The sequence below is a fragment of the Chiloscyllium plagiosum genome, unplaced genomic scaffold (assembly GCF_037043375.1).
Source record: "Chiloscyllium plagiosum isolate Xiang-an unplaced genomic scaffold, Cpla_swu_hap1 HiC_scaffold_12, whole genome shotgun sequence".
Taxonomy (NCBI): domain Eukaryota; kingdom Metazoa; phylum Chordata; class Chondrichthyes; order Orectolobiformes; family Hemiscylliidae; genus Chiloscyllium; species Chiloscyllium plagiosum.
In genome coordinates this window covers 101,689,709-101,702,809 of record NW_028270150.1, presented here as the reverse complement: position 1 = coordinate 101,702,809, position 13,101 = coordinate 101,689,709, and the positions used below count along the sequence as shown (strand labels likewise).

The 13,101-nt window shown below is 46.0% G+C and overlaps 1 protein-coding gene across 18 annotated transcripts in view; it reads right to left on the bottom strand.

Annotated features, from left to right (window-relative positions):
- Window positions 1-13,101, bottom strand: part of LOC122555472 (pleckstrin homology-like domain family B member 2) — a 242,555-nt gene that overhangs the window by 173,780 nt on the left and 55,674 nt on the right. For 15 of the 18 annotated variants that reach the window (XM_087993097.1, XM_087993113.1, XM_087993101.1 and 12 more), the window contains 3 exons: window positions 11,548-11,616; window positions 7,983-8,106; window positions 3,558-3,740 (listed from right to left, as the gene is read on the bottom strand). In XM_087993097.1, the coding sequence (XP_087849223.1) occupies window positions 3,558-3,740; window positions 7,983-8,106; window positions 11,548-11,616 (376 nt within the window). Of the gene's footprint in view, window positions 1-3,557; window positions 3,741-6,406; window positions 6,662-7,982; window positions 8,107-11,547; window positions 11,617-13,101 lie in introns of those variants that run through there. The other 3 variants (XM_087993105.1, XM_087993110.1, XM_087993116.1) reach the window with 3 other exon arrangements.

The window sequence follows — 13,101 nt, the reverse complement described above, 5'->3', positions numbered from 1 at the left end:
ACTTTCTCCTCACTGACAGTTAACTGTCAAATTTTGTTTCAATTTAAGCCGGACAAATTGATTGGTCAGGGCAATAGTATAAAAAAAACGTTAAAAAAAAAGTTGGATGTCAGTTGACACGCCTCAATAAAATGACTGTTTTACAGCATTCCTCCAAGTCACAGCCTCGAGGTCAGAAGTTTAATAACAACAAAATAGACTGTAAAGGCTCAGTAAGCCAGACAACATCACAGGAGAGAAACAGAGATCATGTTTCAGGTCAATTATCTTCCACCTCTCTTCAGTTCTGATGGAAGTGAAAGAATTTTTAATCCAGTGGAAGTCAGGGGAGGAAGAAACAAACTAAAAAGAGGAAGATGTGATAAACAGGAGTTCAGAGGAGATTAATAACACGAGATTTAATGATGCAACAGTCGAAAGGTGTGCCAACGGACCTAATGAAGAGAGAAGGGTTGTGCCACAAATAAGTGAGATTTCAGTACCTACATATCCTTCTCTGAATCATGGAATCTGTATGGATTATACACAGTAAATAATGCAAAGGACTGAGTTAAGACCTCAGCTGTGTCTTCAGGTTCCTCACACACAATATCACCTCTTTCCTCCCAACTGGGCCCTTCACTTTCCCTGGTTTTTCTCATCCCCCAGTAAGCTCATAAAAAGCCTTTACATTTTCTTTAATGTTACCCATTTTTCACATCCCTCTTTTCTCGTCTAATTTGTTTTTGTTTTGAAACCAAACCACCTGCACATTCTCTAGGCCTCTACCATAAGCTTCCTTTTCCTTCCCTAACCAATCTTGTACATTCCATTGACATCCAGGCTTCTCTGGACTTGTTGGTCTCACTCTTCACCTTGAATGAAACATGTTGGCCGTGCACTTTTACTATGACCCTTTTGACTGTACGGGGCAGCATGGTGGCACGGTGGTTAGCACTGCTGCCTCACAGCACCGGGGTCCCAGGTTCGATTCCAGCCTCGGGTGACTGTCAGTGTGGAGTTTGCACGTTCTCCCTGTGTCTGCGTGGGTTTCCTCCGGTTTCCTCCCACAGTCCAAAGATGTGCAGGTCAGGTGAATTGGCCGTGCTAAATTGCCCAGAATGTTAGGTGCATTAGTCAAGGGGGGGGGAGTGGGTTGGTGTGGACTTGTAGGGCTGAAGGGCCTGTTTCCCTACTGCAGGGAATCTAATCTAATCAGAATGTCTGCCACTGCTCTGATGTGACTTTTCCTGCATGTAGTTGCTCTAAGTCCATAAACTTGGTCTGAACTTTCTCACAACCTGGGTCTGAAACTCAGGTAAATTGGGGAATTCGTTATACATTTGGGAATCCTACACTTTTGCAGTGACTCCAAGATAGTGGGGCTTGATTTCCAACACACTACTCAAGTGAGGTGCCACGACTTCATGAATTAACTGAATTCCAATCCACAAGATGTCACGCAGGGATTTTAACTCACATCTTCAAGTAGTCATGTAGCGGCTGCAGTCTATTTATAAATTCAGCCATTTCTTGATACCCTGTGGAGTGTGAAGGAGGTACATGATGCAAGATTAGGGAAGAGATCTGTTAAAACTGTGCACTGAGCAGACAGTGCATGTTCAAAATACAAATAGAGGGGCCCCCGATTTGCAAACATCCGACTTACGAACACTGATACTTATGAAAGCAATCCCATACGTGGTTGCAATTTTAAAGACACTTTCATGTATTTACAAACAGCTGTACTCTTTTGTCCTGTATTGTGTTCTAACTTGCATACAAATCGACTTGTGAATGGGCTCCACAACAGAACCTATTCACAACCCAGGGATTGCCTGAACTTGGACAACAACAACAACATCTTTGCAACCAGCGAAGGTCATATGAAGTCATGACTGATCATGGTGCTACATTGCAAAGGAACAGAATTCAGCTCAGGCTAATGTACAACACATCAATCCTACATGAGAATAGTCAGGAGGCACACTCCAATGATGATGATTGTACAATGATATTAAGCTCTTCCTGATGAAGAGATTACGCTCGAAATGTCGATTCTCCTGCTCCTCAGGATGCTGCCAGACCGGCTGTGCTTTTCCAGCACCACACTCTCGACTCTGACATCCAGCACTTTCCTCGGTCCTCACTTTCCCCCAGTGGTATGAAGGGACAGCAACTAGCAGCAATACAACTAGTCAGCAAACAAGCACAACAGTGAACAAGATATAATTCTGCACTCTGTATTATTACCACCTCAACATGTTGGCAAACCTCCAAAGTGTTACACTGAAGTCTAAAATGTTAGTCTTATGAATTCTTGCTGTAGCCGTTTGTAAAATCATTGAATTGATAACAAGCACGACCATATATGTCTGCTCAGGAGAAGTTTTTAATGTTTGCAAAATAAGAATATGGTTGTGTTATGTCTTCTGGTCAGTATGTCCGTACATATCTATGCAACCTCAGGGGACGAATGTCTCACACTCCATCTTATCTCAGACTGATTGCAGTATTACATGCTACTGGAAGCAAAATGCTCTCTTGTAAGCTATTGGTTTACTATCAACCCAGACGCTTATGTGGCTAGTGAATGTAATGTTAATGTATAATATTTAATAGCAATAAAAACCGGTTGAATTCTTCAATACCACAACTTTAATGCGGTTTTGCATGTTCCAGGAAATAATATGAGCAATGCAGCAGCAGGTAAAAATACCCTCCTGGAGGCTAACAATAACCCTCTGGCACCTGAAATTTCTGTCCCTCCTTTATGCCGAAATGATGGGAATGAAACTAAACCGAGACGTTCGTCCACATACACTTCGATACTTAACTTTCCAAACACGAGCACCAACCTTGCTGGCAATCTCCTCCGTCCTTACTAAGTGTGACAACTGACTGAAGGGCGGCATGGTGGCTCTGTGGTCAGCACTGCTGCCTCGCAGCTCCAGGGCCCCGGGTTCGATTCCAGCCTCGGGGGAACCGTCTGCGTGGAGTTTACACATTCACCCCGTGTCTGCGTGGGTTTCCCCAGAATGCTCTGGTGTCCTCCCACAGTCCAAGGTTAGGGTGGACTGGCCATGCTAAATTGCCCATAGTGCCCAGGGATGTGTGGGTTAGCCATGGGAGATGCAGGGTTACAAGGATAGAGTTGGGGGAATGGGGGTGGGATGCTCTTCACAGAGTTGGTATGGACTCGTTGAGCCGATTGGCCTGTTTCCACACTGTAGGGATTCTATGATATTGCCAACTGGCTGTCACAATTAATTAATCGTATTGTTTGTTGAATTTAGATTCCACCGGCTGCCCCGGTAGGATGTGAACCTATCTCACCTCCCCCAGTGCTTTACTGGTCCAGTAGCACTCCCAGTCTGTCACCATCTCCCTGCATACAGCATGTCCACCCCAACATCCAAGTTACAGCTGAAGCTGCTCACTGTGCGGCCTTACTACATCAACGTGCTCACCAGCCTGACACACTGTACACACAGATCCACCCTCACCCCACCACCACCCCCCCCAGCTCTTGTATTTCTAAACAACGGGAACCCACAATAAGAGAGTGTATGACCTACCCTGTGTCAGTAGAGTGGGCTCTTTCACTGGCAGTCCATCCATTGTGCAGCAGTTTCCACACGGGTGCAGCTTGATCATCCCCTTTCGGTTTTCAATATAGCAATGTTCAGGTGCCACGTCCTCCCCCTGTAATATAATGTCCTGAGGTATAGGAGCGTCTTCGGTGCCGATCCGAGTTGTACCTGAAGATCACACGCAAACACATTACCTTCAGCCCAGTGTGTCTGCAATGGAGTGTAATCCTCATTGTCACTGTACCTACTGCCCTGGCAGGGCTGAGGTGGTTTCTCAGCTGACGATCCCTGTCTCAAACACATCAAGTCGACATGTTCCAACCCGCATTCCATGGCACTGTTCCCCGAGTTCGCAAAAGTACACAGACTCATACAGTGCAGAAGAGGCCTTCCCACTCACTGAGTCTGCGCTGACAGATGGCACAGAAACAGGCCATTCAGCCCAACAGGTTCATGCTGGGAACTTGTCGTGAACTCAAGCCTTTTCCCAACTTACTTCATCTCATCCTATCTCCAGGTGCTCTGATAACCTTCACCTTCATCTGTTCACCCAGTCATCCCATCTGTTCTATCGTTATGAAGCAGTGTGATCCTGATATTAATTTGTAATACACTGACTGGGCCCTTGAAGCCAATTGGAGAGGATTGAGGAATCTTGTCTAATGAGCAACACGCCTTCGCTCGCTCTCTCTTTGTTTGCAAATCCACTCTGCAAAGCTCAGGAGCTGAAAACTCACGAGTGGTCATCTTTAACACTCCAAGGTTTCCTGAAGTGAATTTCAGAATCTACCTCACCATCTATAGCAAAAGGGAATTCAGCCAGTTACAACGGTTCCATGGTGACACTCCTGTGCCATGAGGTTAGGTGTGCAGAATAACTTTGGATACAGCTCACCATGTGACTTAACCTTTTCTCCTGAGTGTGAATTTCATGTGGCCAAAGTACCTTTGCAGTAACAGTCTGGAGAGTTTGCCTATTTCTTTGTGTTTCCTCAGGCTTGTTTTTTCAAAGGTTAATTCCATATATATGTTTGCATAAACCAAACTGTCAGTCAATAACCTTTGCAACTGTGTTGATTCAGTTGTATTGATAATAAACAGTTAACGAATGAAATCTGGCAAACTTGTTTCTCATACTAAACCTGATAGAGTCCCAGACTTACATAAAATACCCAAACTACCATTCTGGTTAAATTAAAACTTTGTCATGACCAATAGAGGAAGGAAACTAGGAAAGGATTCAGTGCACCCGTCCAACCTCTGTCATATTATTATTTACCTCATCTACCACACCATGCAGGAGTGATTTCAACCAGTTCACCACTTTTGACTGAAGCTAGGACAAATTAGATGGATGTCAAAACTCAACTGCCTTGTTCCCAACTCCAGGATGATGAAGATCGAAGGGACATGCATTATGGGAGAGTGTTGTAACAATATGCATATACTTACAGCAGCTTTGACCTGGAGGAATGTAATGTGGTGCATTGAGAGAGAAATGGACGGCTGGTATTATGAACTGAGGTCACTGTTTCCTTTTCTAGTCCCATTAGTGGTGACTGAGTGCTTATTTGGCCTCACTAGGCCTGGGTTCCAGTCCCACTGCTCCAGAGGCGTGTGTACTTTCTTTGAACTGGTTGATTAGAAAATACCTTGAGGTCTCAGACTGTATTAAATTCCACAATAAGAATCAGTTTCTTTAGTCAACAACAAATATCTAGTCTCTTAAAGTTGCAAGAAATACGGCTCAGTGGTTAGCACTCCTGCTTCACAGCACCAGGGTCCCAGGTTTGATTCCAGCCTCAGTCGACTGTCTGTGCGGAGTTTGCACATTCTCCCCGTGTCTGCGTGGGTTTTCTCCGGTTTCCTCCCACAGTCCAAAGCTGTGCAGGTTAGATGAATTGGCCGTGCTAAATTGCCCATGGTGTTAGATGGATTAGTCAGAGGGAAATATAGGGGGGGTGAGTTACTCTTCAGAGGGTTGGTGTGGACTTGTTGGGCTGAAGGGCCTGTTTCCACACTGTAAGTAATTTAATCAAACAGTTGCATTGTGCAAATAAATATCTACCCTTTAAAAATATTAACACAATCATATTAAAAAAAGAAAACTCTACAGAATGCTAACTTTAAAGTCCACTGGCCAAGTCAAAGTTTAACTCATGGGACAGAAAAGGATAAGACATGACTTGTTCCAAGTGGATTTGTTCTCACAAAAGCTGCTCGCATTGGCCTGTCTTTCTGGGGTTGACCCTGGGAAAATGCAGTTTGGGTGGGTTTGGGAAGGATGCTCTTCAGAGGGTTGTCATGGACTCAGCAGGCCGAATGGCCCGCTTCTATAATGTAGGGGTTCACTGATTGCCAGCAATGCCAACAGCGCGTGAAAAGGAAGTAATGTTTCAAATGTGATGGTGCACTCACTGCAGATGTTCCAGCCCCAGCAAAGCCTCAATGTAAACACGGAGCTCACCAGACATCTCAGTAATCCATCAAAACAAGAGCTGGTGCAAACTGACTGGCCTCCCGCTGTTTTATGTTACATTCCGAATACAGTTTGCGTGTTTACCCAGCTCGAGAGACAGAGAATGGGGGTCTGCTACAGAGCTTCAGATACCCTTCCACTCTGTAAGTGAGGGAACAAAACTGACAATATAACCACTGCCTAATATCTTTTATAAAAAGAGTCCAGCCTAGACTAATGTTAAAACGTGTAGGCACCATGAAAGGTTTTTAAAAAAAGACTACAAGCATGTTTATTTTCTCATTTAACAAGCATTTAGCACGCAACCGAACAGATTTCTCTCTGAAATTCACATCAAACTACTTTCAGTCATTACCTCCTGCCTTCAGTCTTGGAGTTGCTGATTTACGTCAAACCAGGTTCAGGCTTGGATATTGCACAAGTCCTCAGCACTCTCGACTCTGACAGTGACTGAAGGTGGCTGTCATTGTGAGAGACTCGCACAGGGGTGAGAGAGAAAGAAAGACAGACCGAGTCTTGCTGCAGTCTCGACTGGAGGCTCACAGCCTGGAGCTGCCAGAGCCCCCACAGCTGCTCCAACAGCATTTGTGCAGCCCCACCCCACCTCGCGTTCTCTCTCCCCTCCCTAACCCAGGGGAACTGACCTTCACTGTAGTACACCAAACCACCCCCACCCCCCCCCCCCCCACCACCCCCCCCACCACCCTCCGCTCCCCCGACTGCAGTGAGATGCCTCAGGACCAGGGATCCAACCCAGCGGCCTGTGGAGCTTGTTTACAGATTTCAGCTGATCACCACTTCCAGGAATTGAACCAAGATCAACCTTCCAGCTGGGGCCACGTTCGCACAGGGGGCTCTCCGGATCAAATGACACGTCGCAATAGCTGAGCGGTCAGTGCCCTCGGATGTTTCACTCTCTCATGTTTTCACTGTGGGCTGGCCACATCCTGTGTGATTGTCCTTTCAGCCTCCACTTGGTCCTCGATCAAATGATCACTGGACATTAATCCACATTAAAAAAATCACAGGAAAGGTTTGGTGCGTGTGTGTCTGTAAGTGTTTGTGTGTGTGTGTCTGAATGCGTATGTCTGTATGTGTCTGCAGCTGTGTGCATATGTGTCTGTGTAAGTCTGTATCTGTAGGTGTTTGTGTCTGTAGCTGTGTGTGTCTCTGGGTGTGTGCGCATCTGTGTGTCTGCGTACGTCTGCGTACGTCTGCGTGTCTGTGTGTGTCTGCGTGTCTGCATGCATGTGTGTCTGTTTGTAGGTGTGTATGTGCCTGTAGGTGAGTGTCTGTACGTACATGTGCCTGTAGATGTGTGTTTGTTGATGTGTCTGTTTGTACGTGTGTGTGTGTCTGTGCGAGCGTATGCATGTGTATGTCTGCCTGTGTATCTTCCTGTGTGCATATGTGTGCGCGTGTGTGTAGGGGTAATATCACTGGCCTAATAATCCAGGCCAAAGTGCTGTGGGACCATGCGTTCAATTCCCACCTCAGCGGCTGATGGGAATAAATTCTGAGGATAGTAGATTTTTACAAGTTAACAAGGAAAAATGATGTGGGGATTGTGGAGATAAACAGGTTGGAGGGGAAGATCAGCAATAGTCTCACGAATGGCCAACCCTTGGTTCTCCTGCTGCTAATAAGGGTCGGAAGCTGGTCTCAGGGAGTGGTGGCCTTCTGGTTCACAAACATCCTTCAAGGAAGGAAATCTGCTGTCGTTACCTGGTCTGACCGACAGGCTCACAGCAATGGGGCTGACTCCGAAATGGCTGCAGCAAGTCACTCAGTTCAATGTTAGAGATGGGCAACAAATGGCCAATGCCCATATGCCATGAAAAAAGTAAAGGAAAAGCAAATAAATAAAAGTAGTTGTACGTTTGCAAGGACAACTTTGTATTAAGCAGACGGACCATTGACCCGCTTCTTACCCTCGTTTATTGGCAGCAGTGTAATAGCGATGCTGAGACGCCCACGACCCAGACTCACTAAATGAGGTTTCTCCGATTGCATCTTCAAACCTTTCCCAATGTCAATGATATCCAGCGGCGTACTCTGCAAGTAAACCCAAAAGCAACGTCACTTCCCGCATCAGGCAAGGTCTGCATTTATATAGCGCCTTTCACCACCTCGGGGACAAAGCTCTGCAACCAACAACGCACTTCTGAAGCGAGATGTGCTGTTGAACCTCTGCTTCTGGCACTTGTCAAGAATGCCAAATTTCAAACAATCACAACAGTTCACACCCCCAGGAGACATAACGGTGCTGATTGGTTGTTCAGTGCCAATATATTCGCAAAATGCTGACAGATCCAAGAGAGCCAAGAGACCAAAGAGAAATGGTTTCCTCTGATGGGGTAGTGCAGAATGTGGAGGCCAAGTGGGAGGTCATATCAGGATCATGGCACTGAGGTCATGTTCTGGCAGAGCAGGATTGAGGGGTTGAATGGCCAACTCCTGCTCCTGTTTCAGGTATTTCAGATTCGGGCACTAAGGAACTCAACTCAAAATGAACGGCTTCCTCACTCTCCCTGGGCCAAGGGAGAGGGAATCAGCCCAACAGGTTAAACTGGAAGTGGTTTGAGAGGCATCCTTGGCACCTCAAGGAAGTGATCACTCAATTTCTGACTCCGCCCCCGGGCCAACAGTTGTCCAGTCACACCAGCTATACACATAACCCCTTTCCCCCAACCTGGTTCTAGTACAACAATGAACAATAACAACTTACATTGATCAGGCACCACTGGCATCATAAATTCTCCCAAAGTGCTTCACAGGAATGACAAGCAGATGAGAGTGGACTCCGAGTGACAAGCAGTCAGGATTGGATACTGAGTCACGTATTGAGACACTCAGAAGAGGGCCAGAGACTTAGCTGCAGGCATTAATATTAACCAGTTTCTTAAAACAGGGGAGGAAGCATCAATAAGGGCCAAAAGAAAGAGGAAATGAGTTGAAGGACATCAGGGGATGCATAGGAGGTGAGAACTGGAGGGATATGGAAACCTCAAGAAGGTTTATAAGTTGTTATGAAGCGAGGGAGTGAGCAAGAGCATGGAGGATTAGCACTGGAAGATGGAAATTTTAGAATTAGCATATAGGAACATAGGAGCAGGAAAAGGCCATTCAGCCCCTTGAGCCTGTTCTGTTTCTAAATCATGACCATCATCTACTTCAACACCATTTTCCTGCACTATCCCCAAATCCCTTCATGCCTTAATATCTAAAATATCTATCAATCTCTGCCTTGAACATAGTCAAATGACTGGACCTCCATAGTCCTCTGGAGTAGAGCATTTCCAAGAATTCATTCCTCTCCAAATAAAGAAATTCCTCCCCGTCTCAGTGGACCTGCTCCTTATTCTGAGGCTTAGTTCTGGACACCCCTTAGTCACTCGGAGACATCCTTCCTGCAGCTGTTCTATAACTAGAGCCCCTTGACTTCATGACAGCCCCAAATGTTCTTAAGAATGACAGAACATTACTGAGGAAACAAGGGGAGCAGAAACCCACCCATTCCCACTGCATCCTGAGGAATTTTGCTTCCAACCCTGTTGCTGTCCGGAGCAGACCGAAAATTCATGGACCAAGGCCTAAGGCCTAGCCTGAGGTAAGGTCTGAAACTCCCCTAATGCAGAGCTATGGTACTACAGGCCTCAAAATAGGCCAAAGGCATCTCCACCACACCCAGCCAGGAACCGCAAAACGTAAAATTCCTATTGAACCAGATTACTACAGCAACAGATTCAATGGAAATAACTGGCCATTCAATATTTGGTTCTATTGAAGCAACAGTGTCTAGATTAGAGTGGTGCTGGGAAAGCACAGCCGGTCAGGCAGCATCCGAGGAGCAGGAAAACCGACGTTTTGGGCAAAAGCCCTTCATCAGGCCTCTATTGAAGCAACAGCAGATCCCATCCCCTCCTGCTGAACCTGCCCAGCGGTAAAACAGATATTTAAGCATGAAAGACCAATCAAACTTGGACACGTGACCCAGACTTGATGGATAGATCACTCGGCACGAAGGGAGAACGTTAAGGAAACCTCTCCCAACACTAGCTCTCTTTGGACTAAATCCCTGGGAGCAGTTCCTGATTTCTCATTATGGAACACTTGGTTTCCAGAAACACCCAACATGGATTCTTGCACTCCGTTGCCAAAAATATAGGATCACAGGAGATGCAAACCACAGGAGGTGACCATTTGGCCCACTGCGTTGCCAGCAGTTCTCTGTAATAGCAATGCAGCAGCTAGACCCACCTCCCCTGTTAATCTCACCCCCAACCCCACCCTTCCCTGTAGCATTCCAAATCTTTCTCTTCCGATGATGATCCCATTCCCTTTTGAAAGACAGGGTTGAGTCTGCCTCCATCACAGTGAAGGCTCACTATGGAAAGAAAGATTGTTTCTTTGGCCACTCGCATTACATACATGGCTCACAGCCCTACTGTCCACTGAGAGCAGTTTCTCACTGCCTGCTCTGTCCAGACCTCTGCCCCATCTCTCCACTCAACTTCCAATCCCAGCTTCTCGCACCCATACAACAAATTGAAGTCTCTCATCACCAAAACCATGGCTGTAAATCTTTTCTCTACCTTTTCCATCTTTCACTAAATGGGATCACTAGAGTAGTGATTCAGCGTGAGGCTGCTCCAATAAGCCCAGGCCAAGGTAGTGCTTCAATCTGGACTTATTGAGAAGGTGGACATGGTGACCAGGCAGCAGAGATCTGTGCCCTCAGCTACTCATCGTTTTAGCAGCGTTTCTTGCAACAACTAATGCAATCACCGTAATATTACTGCATGTGAACATACAACGTCTGGACAGACGATAAGTGTGGATTGTGTGAAATGAGAACTCTCAGTCTCAGAAGGTGGTGGAGTTAGCGCCACTGGATGGCACCAAAAAACAACCACGTCACACTCAACAGAAGACTGGCCAACATCACACTGGGTTCAAACACTTGGAATTCTGCATTCAATTCTGGTCTCCCTGCTATAGGAAAGACTTTGTGAAACTTTAGATGGTTCGGAAAAGATTTACAAGGATGTTGCCAGGGTTGGAGGATTTGAGCTATGGGGAGAGGCTGAACAGGCTGGGGCTGTTTTCCCTGGAGCATCGGAGACTGAGGGGGTGACCTTATTGAGGTTTATAAAATCATGAGGATAGGATGAGTAGCCAAGGTCTTTTTCCAAGGGGAGGGGAGTCTAAAACTAGAAGGCATACATTTAAGGTGAGAGGGGAAGGATTTAAAAGGAACCTAAAGGGCAACTTTTTCACACAGAGGGTGGTATGTGTGTGGAATGAGCTGCCAGAGGATGTGGTGGAGGCTGGTACAATTACAACATTTAAAAGGCATCCGGACGGGTATATGAATAGGAAGGGTTTGGAGGGATATGGGATAAATGCTGGCAAATGGGACTAGATTAATTTAGGATATGGATGAGTTGGACTGAAGGGTCTGTCTCCATTAATCTGCATGACTCTAAGACTCACTTGCACTACCTCTGTCTTCGATGCCTCCTGTTCTCCTGGTGCAGTTTCGAGCTCAGACTTTCTCACCTCCTGTAGGTTGTTGAAAAGAATGAATATTTACGTTTAGTCACAGGCCCAGGCAATGGAACAATTTAGAAGCAGAACAGCATATACCACAGAAGGAGGTCATGTGACCTTGCTGGCCTGTACTACCTCTCGGAGATTATCCAATCCGTTGTTCTCTTTCTCCATAGTTCTATATCATAGGAGACATTGCAACGTTCACCAATCAGATGCTGGTCCCAAACCTGTGACATATTTATATTTGAGTACCTTTAAAACAATCATTCATGGAATGTGGGCATCTCTCGATAGGCCATCATTTACTGCCCACCCCTAATTGCCCAGAGGACAGTTAAGAGTCAACCACATTGCTATGGGTCTGGAAGACCAGGTAAGGATGGCAGTTCCCTTTCCTGAGGGACATTAGTGAAGGGAATGATGGGTTTTTCCTGACAATTGGCAGGTGGTAAAAACAATGACTGCAGATGCTAGAAACCAGATTCTGGATCAGTGGTGCTGGAAGGGCTTTTGCCCGAAACGCCTATTTTGCTGCTCGTCGGATGCTGCCTGAATTGCTGTGCTCTTCCAGCACCACTGATCCAGAAGTTGGCAGGTGGTTTCATGGTCAATCATTAGAGCCCTGAATTCCAGATATTTTACTGAACTTTAATTCCATAGCAGGATGTCCTTGCCCGAAACATCGATTCTCCTGCTCCTTGGATGCTGCCTGACCTGCTGTGCTTTTCCAACACCACTCTAATCTCGTCCCAAGAACATCCGCGGAGTTTCTGGACTGAGAGTCTAACAATAATACCATTGGAGCACTGTCTCCCAAAATTGAGTTTGGGCAATTGCTGATTGCACTTGAACTGACAATTAGCCGGCTGACTGACTAACATCCTAGATGACAGCATCCTGGCAGTCAGCATATTGAAGCATACTCCCAAAACCTCTTAGACACCTATTGTATTTCTGAACCTTCAGGGCAGAAGTCCACAGCAAGGCTTTCCATAAATAACCCAGCTGAGCCAAAACAGGAGCCCTCAGCCTTTACAAACCTTTTAGAAGGTGATTTCAAAAAAAAAGAAAGGCAGATGAATTCTCCACAACATAGTTTACATGGACTTACTTTTGTCTCCTCACTTAAGGAGGGCTAGACTTGGCTTCTAGCCCCTGTTATATCCAATGGGACACAGTTTCTCTTGATAATGAGCCTGTCATCACAACTAATGCTTACACACAAGGCTGAACAAATCCCAGAAGAGAATTGAGGCAGGAGGAGGACAGAGTTCCTGAGGTCAGAACACTCAAAACCTGGCTTTTGGTGGTGAGCCAGAGGAAACCGTTATATATTTTACAGTCAGCACAGTGTCAAGAAACACATTCACAAAACCATCACCATTTGTGACCTCAGGATATAAACATGCTCCATCTTACTCAGGGATCATGGCAAGCATGACACGCTACTGGAAGCATGTTGCTAGGTAACTGAATAGGTCAAGGTCATCTCAG